The 11,417-nt window shown below is 38.5% G+C and overlaps 2 protein-coding genes, 1 long non-coding RNA gene and 2 other non-coding genes across 10 annotated transcripts; 1 reads left to right on the top strand and 4 right to left on the bottom strand.

The window, feature by feature from the left end:
* Positions 1-67: 67 nt before the first annotated feature.
* On the bottom strand, positions 68-1,456 carry LOC6625733 (uncharacterized). 2 transcript variants are annotated; one of them, XR_004303911.2, is made up of 6 exons: positions 1,305-1,453; positions 1,010-1,121; positions 773-826; positions 535-581; positions 285-347; positions 68-97 (listed from the first exon to the last, which is right to left on the bottom strand). It is a non-coding gene; the product is annotated as an uncharacterized lncRNA (long non-coding RNA). The 2 variants fall into 2 exon arrangements; XR_001450331.3 differs by lacking the exon at positions 68-97 and having other exon boundaries at positions 758-826; positions 1,305-1,456.
* LOC6625734 (small nucleolar RNA R38) lies at positions 165-249 on the bottom strand. Its single transcript, XR_049053.2, has one exon. It is a non-coding gene; the product is annotated as a small nucleolar RNA R38 (small nucleolar RNA).
* LOC6625735 (small nucleolar RNA R38) lies at positions 650-732 on the bottom strand. Its single transcript, XR_049054.2, has one exon. It is a non-coding gene; the product is annotated as a small nucleolar RNA R38 (small nucleolar RNA).
* A 73-nt stretch (positions 1,457-1,529) lies between the features above and the next one.
* LOC6625612 (uncharacterized) lies at positions 1,530-4,520 on the top strand. Of its 2 annotated transcripts, none has more exons than XM_032436021.2 (10): positions 1,530-1,909; positions 1,965-2,140; positions 2,208-2,335; positions 2,391-2,611; positions 2,672-2,817; positions 2,882-2,993; positions 3,047-3,200; positions 3,258-3,429; positions 3,495-3,795; positions 3,854-4,520. In XM_032436021.2, exons 1-10 carry the CDS (start codon positions 1,640-1,642, stop codon positions 4,448-4,450), a joined length of 2,277 nt encoding a protein of 758 aa, XP_032291912.1. In that variant the 5' UTR covers positions 1,530-1,639; the 3' UTR covers positions 4,451-4,520. The 2 variants fall into 2 exon arrangements, with proteins under 2 accessions (XP_032291912.1, XP_002051054.2); XM_002051018.4 differs by having other exon boundaries at positions 2,669-2,817.
* A 436-nt stretch (positions 4,521-4,956) lies between these two features.
* On the bottom strand, positions 4,957-9,682 carry LOC6625613 (uncharacterized transporter YutK). 4 transcript variants are annotated; one of them, XM_002051019.4, is made up of 9 exons: positions 9,446-9,682; positions 8,165-8,218; positions 8,047-8,082; positions 7,811-7,985; positions 7,460-7,664; positions 5,874-6,638; positions 5,474-5,801; positions 5,226-5,406; positions 4,957-5,170 (listed from the first exon to the last, which is right to left on the bottom strand). In XM_002051019.4, the coding sequence occupies exons 2-9, from the start codon at positions 8,216-8,218 to the stop codon at positions 5,079-5,081; spliced, it is 1,836 nt and encodes a 611-aa protein (XP_002051055.2). In that variant the 5' UTR covers positions 9,446-9,682; the 3' UTR covers positions 4,957-5,078. The 4 variants fall into 4 exon arrangements, with proteins under 4 accessions (XP_002051055.2, XP_070066419.1, XP_070066420.1 ...); XM_070210318.1 differs by having other exon boundaries at positions 9,522-9,680; XM_070210319.1 differs by having other exon boundaries at positions 9,582-9,675.
* Between the last annotated feature and the right edge of the window lie 1,735 nt (positions 9,683-11,417).

Genomic DNA, 11,417 nt, shown 5'->3' with positions numbered 1-11,417 from the left:
TTAAAATGAAAACTTGATATATACTCGTAAATATTTAGGAAAATTACCTTCCAATCTGCACGGGCTTAAAATGCTTCGGAGCAGACATTTTCGACATCTGAAAGCAAATTAATTTACAATCAATATACGTGTTATAGTAGTTTTTTAAAATAATAATGAACTTGACTTTAATCAGCTTATTTTATCATCAATTATTCTTATGACAGGGATAACTGTTTGGCTTAAATAAAGTGTTCATCATGGTAAATGCAGATTATAATTAGAGACAAGGTCTCTCAACTAACCTCATCGGATCCATTAAAAGTTGCGGCATACTTAAAGATCTGCTTGATGAACCGCCGGCTTATCTACAAGAGAATAAACATATATTAGAAAAACTCTTTGGATATTCATAAGGCATATAACATTATTTATTCAGACGAGTTTATATAGCAACATAATAAATTCAGTTATATGCTTGTCTACAGTTATATCATCAGTTTAAATAAAGGAGCGATCACCGTATAAAAGATGATCAATAGAAGAAAAACTCACCTCTTTCCATAGACAACACCTCACTTGCCTGTGGTCTGCAACCGCAGCTGAAATAATATAAGACTTTTATTAGTTATACGAATTAAATAAAACTAAAATAAATATTTTGCTTAAATTTTGTATCAGCTTCTTGTATCATCAAGTATTTTATTATGACAGGGATAACTGTTTGGCTTAAATAAGGTGTTCATCATAGGATTTTTCCATAAGTTGAATTTCGTACCAGATCTTAACTCACCTCAAGCATGGTGAACAGAACCAATGATGCGCGCCAACACGTGGACATTTCCGGCTGGAATTTTGGAAAAACAAATTTGAGTTTTTAGTACACGCAAACGCAAGTAAATATGTTTTTATTTCTTAAGATATTTCAGAAACAATGTCCAATCGTCATTATACTTCAGACTGGGGCGGTAATTTTATACATCATTAAGAAATATCACCGGTCAAATTTGTTCGAAGTGTCGAAACTAACCTTACTAATCCAGGCAACACGTGCGCGTGGTTTTTCAGTGCATCACAGCCAGATGCAACACATTTTCAATTTATTTTCCAGGCTTTTAACACGTTCACCAATACCTCACAATCTGTAAGTAATACATTTATTTAGTTGGCAAAATTTTTAATTAAAAATTAAACAAACACGTGTGGCATTTTTATCAGCATTGAAAACCAATCAACACGTCTTTTCAGACTGGGGCGGTATAGATAAACATCATGGTAAAAATAGGCACGTGTTTATGATCAAAAATATTTAAAAATTTACTTACCATTTTATGCATTTATTAGTTGCGGGAGCGCGAGAAAAGTGAACTTGTCTACAGCTGCGTTGCGAAGGAAAAGAAATGTATGCAGCGGTGTGGCTATCAACAGCCAATCGAAATGTCCCGATCAATTGATGGCGGTCGGTCGATATGTTTTTAACATGCGCAGCCAACATCACGCTACACCTATTTGAGCTAACAGCTGTTGGCGTTTTTTGTGAATGTCAATTATCGGTAGCTGACTATCGATATCTCTCGGCGGTCGACCAGTCGTACGCGCGTTTTTTGTGAAACAGCACAATTTTATAATGTATAAAATTTGAATTTATGAAATTCTAAACATGGAGCGAGCTGTTGAGCTGGAAGAGGAAGAGGAGCTGCAAGTTAGCATAACATTTGATGAGCTGCAATGTTTCGATTGCGAAGATGTTTCCACATGTGTTTCAAAACAGACCGCAATAAAAATTTGCAACAAGAGTCTCGAGGATCTGAGCGCCAAAACTGTGGAAGTATTGAGTCTCTGGCTACGAAAGCTGCTAAGAGCCTATATAAATGAGGCTGAATGCTGTATTGATGTTTTCAAGTGCCTATACGAGTGGTTTCTGCGACTGGTAAGTGCTGCGCATAATTGGAGCAACTGCCTCAACTTGCCTCGTTCTCTTGCAGAAAGACGATGTGACACCAGAGAATAAGGCTGCATGCAGTGATTTTATCCTACTGCTGAATGATGCACTGGGATTTGCCGAGTGGGCAAAAGCCAAGCTGCTGACAGCTGGCGAACGTTTGGTGCACACAACAGCTTTTTTTCTGCTTGCCATTGTCTACAGCTGCCTACAGCTAAGGTGAGCGTGGGATCAATAGATAGTCAATTATTATAATCAATAAATGTATTTGTTTATTTCTCTGCAGCAATGAGAACAATGTGCAAGCGCTCAGGGAGCATGAACCGGTGGCCATCGAGCTCCATTTATCGGTCTTATCTCTGCTGCAAGAGATTACCGCCACTTCCCGTCAAGTACATGCCCGCATAACACCTTGTATGTGTATTAGTTATAAGTAATTTGAATAATAGTACACTAATTGCTTTGCTAGTGCTGCGCCAGCTGGTCGAGATTGCAGATTTTCTAAGTGTTAAAGCTACACATCTGCATGCCTTTGTCAAAACCAGCAAGACCATGACGAACATCTGCACACACTACAATTGTCTCGAGCCTAGTCGTAATGAAGCTAGAGGCATGCCCGATTGGCTGCAGGAGACAGTGCTGCATCTCTGCGACACGGTTCTCAATCAATTGGAGGCGGTTTATCAACAGGTTGAACAGAGTCTTTGAATGTTAAAATCATGTCGTTTCATACTTAAATTCTCTTAGCAGGGCACAGCCGTGGACAAGATGGAAGAATATTTAAAAGTATCACAGGTTTATCTGATCATGTTACATAAATTATTGGGCAGCGGTGTTACGCACATGGATAAAACTGTTTTGGAAGCCATAATGCTGCTGCTAAGCGGTGGTGAAACGTAAGTGAGCAACCTGCTGATTCTTGACAAACTTAAGATTGACTTGTGCTTGTATCTCTTTCAGAAAACCTAGTCATGATGTGGGGAAAGACATGCCCGGGCTTGTAGCTAAATATATGCGCACATATGTCATGCACATTTATGAGCTGCTCTATCAGCTCGAAGATTTTCAAAAGGCAAGTTCTTGCATTGGCAGTCAATTTAGCCTAATTTAATAGTGTCTGTTTAGCACCTAATTGCCTGCCTGTCTGGGTCCGAGCAAACGGCTGAGGATTATAATGAGCTGTGCTTGGATTATGTAACTGTGTGCATCATGGATCATCTAGAAATAAGTCAGCCCACCTGCCGGACTTTACAAAAAGTATTTGAGTATTTGTGCAAAGGTAAAAAGTCGAATTAAAATATCATTTCTTTTCACTCTAACTTATTGTTAATTCCAGATGGTTATAATTTTGTCAATGCTGCGCGATACAAACGAATACTGGAAGCCTTTGGCAGTCTCTTGCATTTGGCCTGCTCCGCCGCATTGTACAATTACTTTTGCGCTGGACTATTTCAAGAGGACATCATAAAGTCACAAGTCTGTGCGGATGTGCTTATGCTGAGCTTTCGGTTAGGCATTTATTCATTTATATATACATATAGATCCTTTTATATTTACACTAGTTGATTTGCAGTCTAGAAGAGGTCCAATCGGGCTGGCGTAATAATGCGCTCATGCAGGCCACAAACTATTGGATCAAGTGCAATAATTCGTATGCCATGTTTTCACAGAATTTAAGTCAACTGCATGTAAGACGCATGCTCAAATACTTCCATAGTTTGAGCAATAATGAGCCGCCCGCATTTAATATACGAAACTATCGTTATTTGCATTGTATATGCGCCGGAGTGGAGCAACAGCAGCGACTGTGGCTGCTGCGATTACAGCGCCTACTCAACGAGCCACTTAGCGATATTGAGCAGTATTACGAGATTGTAAGTTAAGCATATATTGATTAATTAATACAATTAACGTGATAATTCTTCTCTGTAGTTGGCGCTCATGGAGCTGCTGTCAACCGGCCAAGTGGACTGGCTGCTGCAAGTGTCAGGCAGCAAGCAGGAGCTGCTGCTTAAGGACACGTGCAAGCGCCTGGCTAATGTTTACTTTAAACTGGCGCTACAAGCCAGCCCAGCTACAAAGCTGCGCATATTACAAACAGTTACGCTGTCAAAATCTGTTGCCAATAGCTGCTGGCACGTGCAAAGATTTCTGCATGCCTGCCAAGCCAGCGACAATGCGCAGCTTAAGTCTCTGGCGGAGCGGCATGCAATTGCTACAGAGCTGCGTCCGCTTTTAGACGCTGTGCAGCCAGCGCGCTCTTTATTAAAAACAAACGCAGGCATGCTCGATATTAACTACACTAAATTTAACTATGCAAGAAACCAAACGCACCACTGCCAGGGCAACCAGGGAAACCTAAAGCGCAAACGTGCTCAACACGAGCCCAAGGAATTAATTCGACTACTTGAGCAGAATGCACAGCAATTGGTCGAGTCCGCCGCTGAACTAGATGCAAGCGATCTTCTGCAGCTAAGTGGTATTGTTAACAATTTAAAACACTTATTGCCAGATCAGAACATATTATGATTTGAAAATACGTTTAGTTATCACACATTCTATGAAAAGTTTCGCACATCTTCGTTTTCCGAACTTAAAATTTCTGCAAACTTTTCGCTCAGCTTGTCCAATATACATTTTTGACTTGGAATGCCTGTGTGTGACTAATTAGACAGGGATCAGGCATTAGAGTAAATCATATTTACTATCTGCAATAGAAGCTGTCCGATCCGATCGAAGTTCATGTGCTTTAATATGCAGGCGAGTAGAAACAAAAAGACCGGGAAAACCTACAAGTCACTAATTTATGAAGACAACATCGAACTGGTTGGTTCGAACATGTTGCAATCGAACTTTGTATAAATGAATGTCTTCGGGTTTGGTGAATAGTTTATTCGAGCACTGCTTACTTCGATACTTATCGATATCAATCGAAAGCGCGATTCTGTCGGTTTTCACTGATGCAGGGCTCTGGTTCGGCTTAAAACCCGTTTTATACTAAAACGGCCACATGTATAAATAAAATACTTTCGCCGTTTTTAATTAATCTAAAAGTTTTTAATTCAAATACCTGCCTTATTCAGGCAGTTATGATAACAACAATTATCTAAGTACTTTAACAAATTCTAGTTGTGTAAGTCTACAAATTATCTTAGTTTTAAAGCTTAAACTTGGTCACGTTGCGCTGACCCAATTTTTCGAAGATTTTAGTATAAATCTCATGTTGCTCCTCCTCCTGGATAAAAATGCCTGTAAGGAAAAACGAATTTAGCCATCGTTCCATGCTCTCGGGCAGCGTACTCACCTGCAAAACTGGCTGATATGAAGCAGACAATGCTGCCCACGATAAACGCGCGAAAGGCCACCGAGGTGATGGTGGCTCGTCGCTTGGGTGCCATCGCGCTCAAGGAGCCAATCAGTATGCCCAGAGAGCTGGGATTGGCAAAGCCGCAAATGGCGAAGGTGGCAATACCGGCGCTGCGAGCCTGCAACAGCAAATGCTGATTAGCCTCGACTGTTCCCAATGTGTTATCAGTTACGAAAAGTACTCACTTCAATTCGATTATTTTCAATCAGTTCACCCAAGCGTTCGTAGGCAACAAACTCGTTGATGATGGTCTTGGTGGCGATCACTTTGGCAATATTATCGCAGTCTTTTGGGGCCACGCCCATGGCCCAAGCCAGTGGTATGAAGATCTTGGAGAATATCCACTCAAAGTCCACCTCTTCGTGGCCAACGAGAAAGCCCAGCCAGCTGACAACTCCATTCAAGAAGGCAACGAATGCCACAAAGGCCACAATGTTGGCAATAATGCCCAGTACAATGGGCACGGCATTGGAGGCGCCACTCGAAGCGGCATCCAACAAGGAAGCATCTTCGCTGAAATTAAAAAGAGGAAGAGGCAGTTAGCTTATATTATAAATATATATATATTATATATTAAAAACTTACGATTTCTCAAGCTCTATGGTATCGCTGGAGGTTTGGCTAACCTCAGTTTCGGGCATATACAGCTTGGATATGGCCAGTGTGGCAGGCGCGGCCATCACAGACGAGGTGATCAAATGCGCCGGAGATGCGCCAAAGGATAAATATGCGGCCATCACAGTGCCCGATACGGTGGCAAAACCCGACACCATAATGCTGTGTATCTCGCTCTTGGTCAGCTTGTGTATGTAGGGTCTGATTAGCAGCGGACTCTCGGACATGCCCAGGAATATGTTGGCAGCAGCCGTAACGCTCTCGCAAACGGTTGTGCCCAGTATTGCCTGCAGTATCCAGCCCAGCTTGATTACCACCCACTGCATGGCGCCCAAATAGTAGAGCACCGATATAAAGAAGCTGAAGAAGAATATCACTGGCAATATGGCAAAGGCAAAGACATCGTTGCCAACAAGAAAATCGCCAAACACAAAACGTGCACCGTCCGTGCCGTAAGCCAAAAAGGTCGCCACCTTGTTGCCCAAGCACTCGAAGATCTGGCGACCCACCTCCCAGCGTATGCAAAAGATGCCCAACAGAAACTGGCACGTAATGCCCGTAACCACAATGCGCCATTTGATGGCGCTCCGCTTGGTGGAGAACACATAGCCGCAGAATGTAAAGAAGCATGGCGCCACCAAGGAGATCAGTTTGCGTGGCTTTTTCCTCGTCTCGAAGAACAAAAATATGGCCAGAAGTATGAACAATATCACGATGCAGGCAATCGAAACGACGCTGTAAAAGAAAGGATTGGAAAAATATATACATTATAGCAGATATAGAAATATATATCTTTGACTGACTAAATAGCTGACAGACTGACTAACTATAGACATAGGTCGCATCTCATCCGATTTTCACGAAGTTTGGCTCTTTGTTCATGGTTTGGCCTCTAAATCAATTTGCCATCAAAGTCTGGTAACATTATTTTTGGTAAAAATTCATGTGGAAATATCCACTATAGACATAAATCAAAATTTCCCACCTCCATTACTCGGTCAAATATATGATATATGATGAGATATTGACTATTATCTTGGTTATGGAAGTTCTTCATATAAGCAAAATTAAGCTTAAACCAAGTCTAGTATGAACTAGAATCAATTAAGTAAATGCCTAATTTTATTATCAAGATTATTATTAGAAATATGAAAATATAGGAATACAAATTATTTAAGCGTGGGACGTCTTCAATTGAGACTATTTAGTTTTACAAAATATTCCGTTTTGTATAATGTAACAAACAAAACTTGACTTCAGTTTTTGAACTAAGTTCAGTTGGGTTGAAAAATGAAAACAAACAATACTTGATAGGAGTTTTTTTCGTACTTTCAAAATATTGTAATGAGCTCTGTTAGACTTCACATTGAATCAAACGAAACCTGATTTAACTTTTTTGTACTTGAAAGCGATTAATAAGAAATAAGTTGTTCATACTTGGACCAAGTATTTCCTGTTTTATCTCACTTTTTTGACTGGTTCTACTTGATTCAATCTTTAAATTTTTCAGTCTTTATATTATAATATATATGCATACCAATATTATATTTACTTACCGCGTTCTGGAGAACTTATGCCATCTAACGGACGCTGGATGCAGAAAGTTCTTGTGCAATGATCGCCCCAATTTGGGCTTGAATATCAGATAGTAGAATAAACCCAAATAGATGAAGCCCAGCAGCAGTACGAGCATGCCATAGCCGGTGCAGAAGCGTATGCCACATAGCGGCAGATTAATATCATATTTGCAGTCATATTTATCTGTTAAAATTAATAAAATATGGCCGAAGTTAAGCTGGGTGCATATATAGACGAATTTGAACTGTAAGACTTGAGCCATGGTTCAAATCGTGAATTTTATTTGATTTTATGTATTTATTTGTATATTTTTTGGTGTATATACGTACTCAGATCGTGATAGTGATATGTGGCATAGGAAAAGTAGCCCACAATACCGATTTGTAAAACTATTTGAAAACCTATTTTAATCCAACGTATCAATTTTTTGTAATTCTGTGTTTCCATGCCGCCATCATTCTGCATAGGTCCTTGATCATGGATATAATCAACTTGATAATCAGTCTGCAAGCAATAACATATATAATGAAATATATATTCAAAGGAACAGCTGCACAGTCCATACCTTATGTGACTCAGGATTTGATCTACCTACGTCAGTCTATCATAATACAAAAAATGGGGTAAGTAGTTAATTCAATTGAATACTTTGTGTTGTATTGTGTATTGTGTAGTATACATACATGATCCAATTCATAAGCATTGTTAATTGCACCTGTTGAAGTTTTACTGTCCATCTAAAATTATATAGTTTGCGATTTTGATAACGACACAATATTCGTTCTTATATGTATGCCAAGTATAACTGGCGCATATTATACACTGAACCCCCATTGATGAAAATGTGTAAAATCTATAAAAATCTATATCGAAAGCCTTTTCTTTGGCGGACAACTCAAATTTTTAATGTAGATTATCTTGATATATAGAAGTGTATTTGACTTTTCATACTCTGAAATATGTCTATAAAAGAAAGAAGAGGGGATTTTGCCATATCTAGCTGTCCATCCTTCTGTATGAACTAGTTGATCTCAAAGGTCTGTAAGAGCTAAAGACTTGCAATTTTGAACATAGGCTCTGATGTCGGATCTATTTTATGTAATCGATGACTTGTTTTCATGAAATCGTTATCGAAATTCGTTTTTTAGGCATAACTCGAAGCTGATAAGAGCTAAAGATCTCAAATTCGAATTGTAGAATATCTTGCAGATGTCTCTATAGCTGTAGCTCGTCCCTGGGCGCAGGGTATCTCTAAGTCATGAACGCCCGACAAGAGCCCTCTTGTTTTTTTCTCCTAATCTCTATCAAACGAGGAACTACGATTAGTTGCTTTTAAGCTTTAGTATGCGTTCAAGTATGTACGAAATAAAATTACCCCATGCCTGGGGCATATATTACCGATAACTGGCCGCGATAAACCGAGCAGCACGTGGAGCACCATTCTTAAGTGGTTCGAAAGTCAGTTGTGATCAAGTGTGCCTGTAATCCTGCGTTGGCTCTTTTTATGCGGCGGGGTAAGGCCGTAATAAATATATTGGCGTTGTCGTAAATCAGAATGGGAACAGGATGTATGCTACCATAAATTGTGACAAACGCATGACATTGGTCATATAACGTTTTCGGCCTTGATAGCGCAATCAGATTTGCCAGGAATTATTTAGGCCATAAACGTTGACCCTTCGAGATTACGAGATATGTGAGTCATTAGAATAATTGGACATTAAAAGCTAATCTTAAAATTCCCTGACGTAATTTAAATTTCTCGCAGCTTTAATTTTTATTTTTTTTAAGTTTGCCAGCCAATTATAATTGTTCTTAACTTTTCCAATTAAAAGATTGTGAATGTGTTGTTTACACAAATGTGTTTTGTTTTTTTCTTTTCTTGATAGTTATATTTACTGTTTGTTTTTTCTTTTTTGTTACTTTTTTTTTATTCTGAATGAAACTTTAAACGGGTAATTCACCTTTATATCTGTTATTATTGTTGTTATCTCATTTATAGCGTAGCAAACCCGTTTTCAACTGCGTTTTTTTTACAACCTTCGTTTGTTTTAACTGCCAGGTATTTGAGTTATAGCCAAGTATATACAACACACGCACATAGGTTTAATAAAGTTAATGATATGCCAGTTGGTGAAACATCAGCTCAGGTAATGTCGCAGCGACTCCATGTTAACTGTTCGAACGTCGTGGGAAGACTAACACCTGTGACTGCAAAGCCAGTTATTATAGGTAACACCACTAACCAAACAACATGTAGACTGGACATCACATAGAAGAAACGTTGGCACAAAAAGTATCGGAGGCATCTGGTCCAAAATCGCGATGAAGGGAGTAAAATATACATGTAATGTATTTTTGAACTGCTTACTCGATTTGTGATTTGTGCGATAGAACGGCAACGCTGTTAACTTTTATCTCGCTCGCGCTTACTCTCAGCTCTCAATTTTCTCTCTTTATATTTAGGGATCGTTTAAATGTGTGTGTGTGTATGTGTATGTGTCCGACAAGCAAAACTGCGCAAAAATTCAAATTTTCCCAAATGCTGAGGCATTTCTACCCTTTTAAAGGCACGAGTAATATGAAATAGAGAAAGGGTTTGCCACGTCGATGCGAAGTACCCAAGCGTTGCCATGTGTGCATTTAAAATATTTTGGACTCGCTATTCACGCATACTTGCATATTTTGTATATGAATAGAAGCATTTAAGTGCAAGCGATTTTTTTCCTGTACTCATGTCCAGTCCATATGTTGTTTGATTAGTGGTAACACACTGTGCCATTGAGTAATAAAGAGAAAAATGGCAAAAAAAAGCTCAGAGTGTCACTTTAGCACTTTCTCTTTATTACTCAATGGCATCTAGCATTATAATGTTGACATTCTAGCTAGTTGTTGGCTTATCAGCAAGTTGTTGTATTTGAAATGAGGCACTTGAGTGTCAATGTTAATATTTTGAGAAGATAACTTCAGAACGTCACAGAACTCTACAAAAGTAACCGTCGCGACTGAGAGCGAGCGTGTGAGAGTAATAAAGAGTGGGGCAGCAATTTAGAGAGCTCTTCGACTGAATTTAATCATATATTTAATCATATGGCATATAGCTTATCATAACTGCCAGCAAGCGATTTCATTAGCTAATCTCCATTGTGGGTATCTGATGTTGGGTGGACACTTTGATAAGCGTAACGCAAGCATTGATAGTAGTTTTTTTTTTATATATATATATAAATATATATTGACTCGATTCGAGTGTGGATTATCAAACTGTCTTGATAGGATTTCAAGACAACTTAACGTGCCACTTGAACAAAGTATTGAGCAAACAATTATATGAAAAAGAACAACAAAGCAATAGAGATAATAAAAGTCGTTAGGTACTCTTTTTTTTTTTGTTTTTTGAATTGATTTTATTTTTTTGATTTTATTATCGGTAATATAATTGTTATCGTTCTGTATATGCCAAGTTATAGAATTTGTACTAATAAGCTTAGCCGTTTACGATTTGTTTTTCTGGTTATATTATAAAAGATGTTAAGTTTAATTAAGTAATATGTAATTAGAGGAAAAGACAAACATCGGTTTTTGAGCAGAACTTGTGGCTCTTCCAATTATAGCAAAGTATGTACAGAAATTTTGAGAGATTAGGAAAATGGTTTGATAATTAAACACATAAATAAAGGAAGGCACTTTTTAACCTAGTGACTTAAATAACGAAACTTGCTTGTGTTTATGTGTGTGTGTGTGTGTGTGTGTGTTTATGCTTATGCTTGCATGTATGTGTGTATATAAACTGTATGTGTGCGTAAATACTCATGGGTTGTTAAGCCTAATATAATTGCATTGTCCTTGCAAATACTCGTGCATTCTAAATTCAAATGCAGTTTAATTTTTTTTAACATTTGTTTATATTCTGCTATCAAGAGCCAACTGCTTGAA

The sequence above is a fragment of the Drosophila virilis genome, chromosome 5 (genome assembly GCF_030788295.1).
Source record: "Drosophila virilis strain 15010-1051.87 chromosome 5, Dvir_AGI_RSII-ME, whole genome shotgun sequence".
Lineage (NCBI taxonomy): Eukaryota > Metazoa > Arthropoda > Insecta > Diptera > Drosophilidae > Drosophila > Drosophila virilis.
Note: the sequence above shows the minus strand (reverse complement) of the source record. Positions and strands in the feature narration are given on the sequence as shown.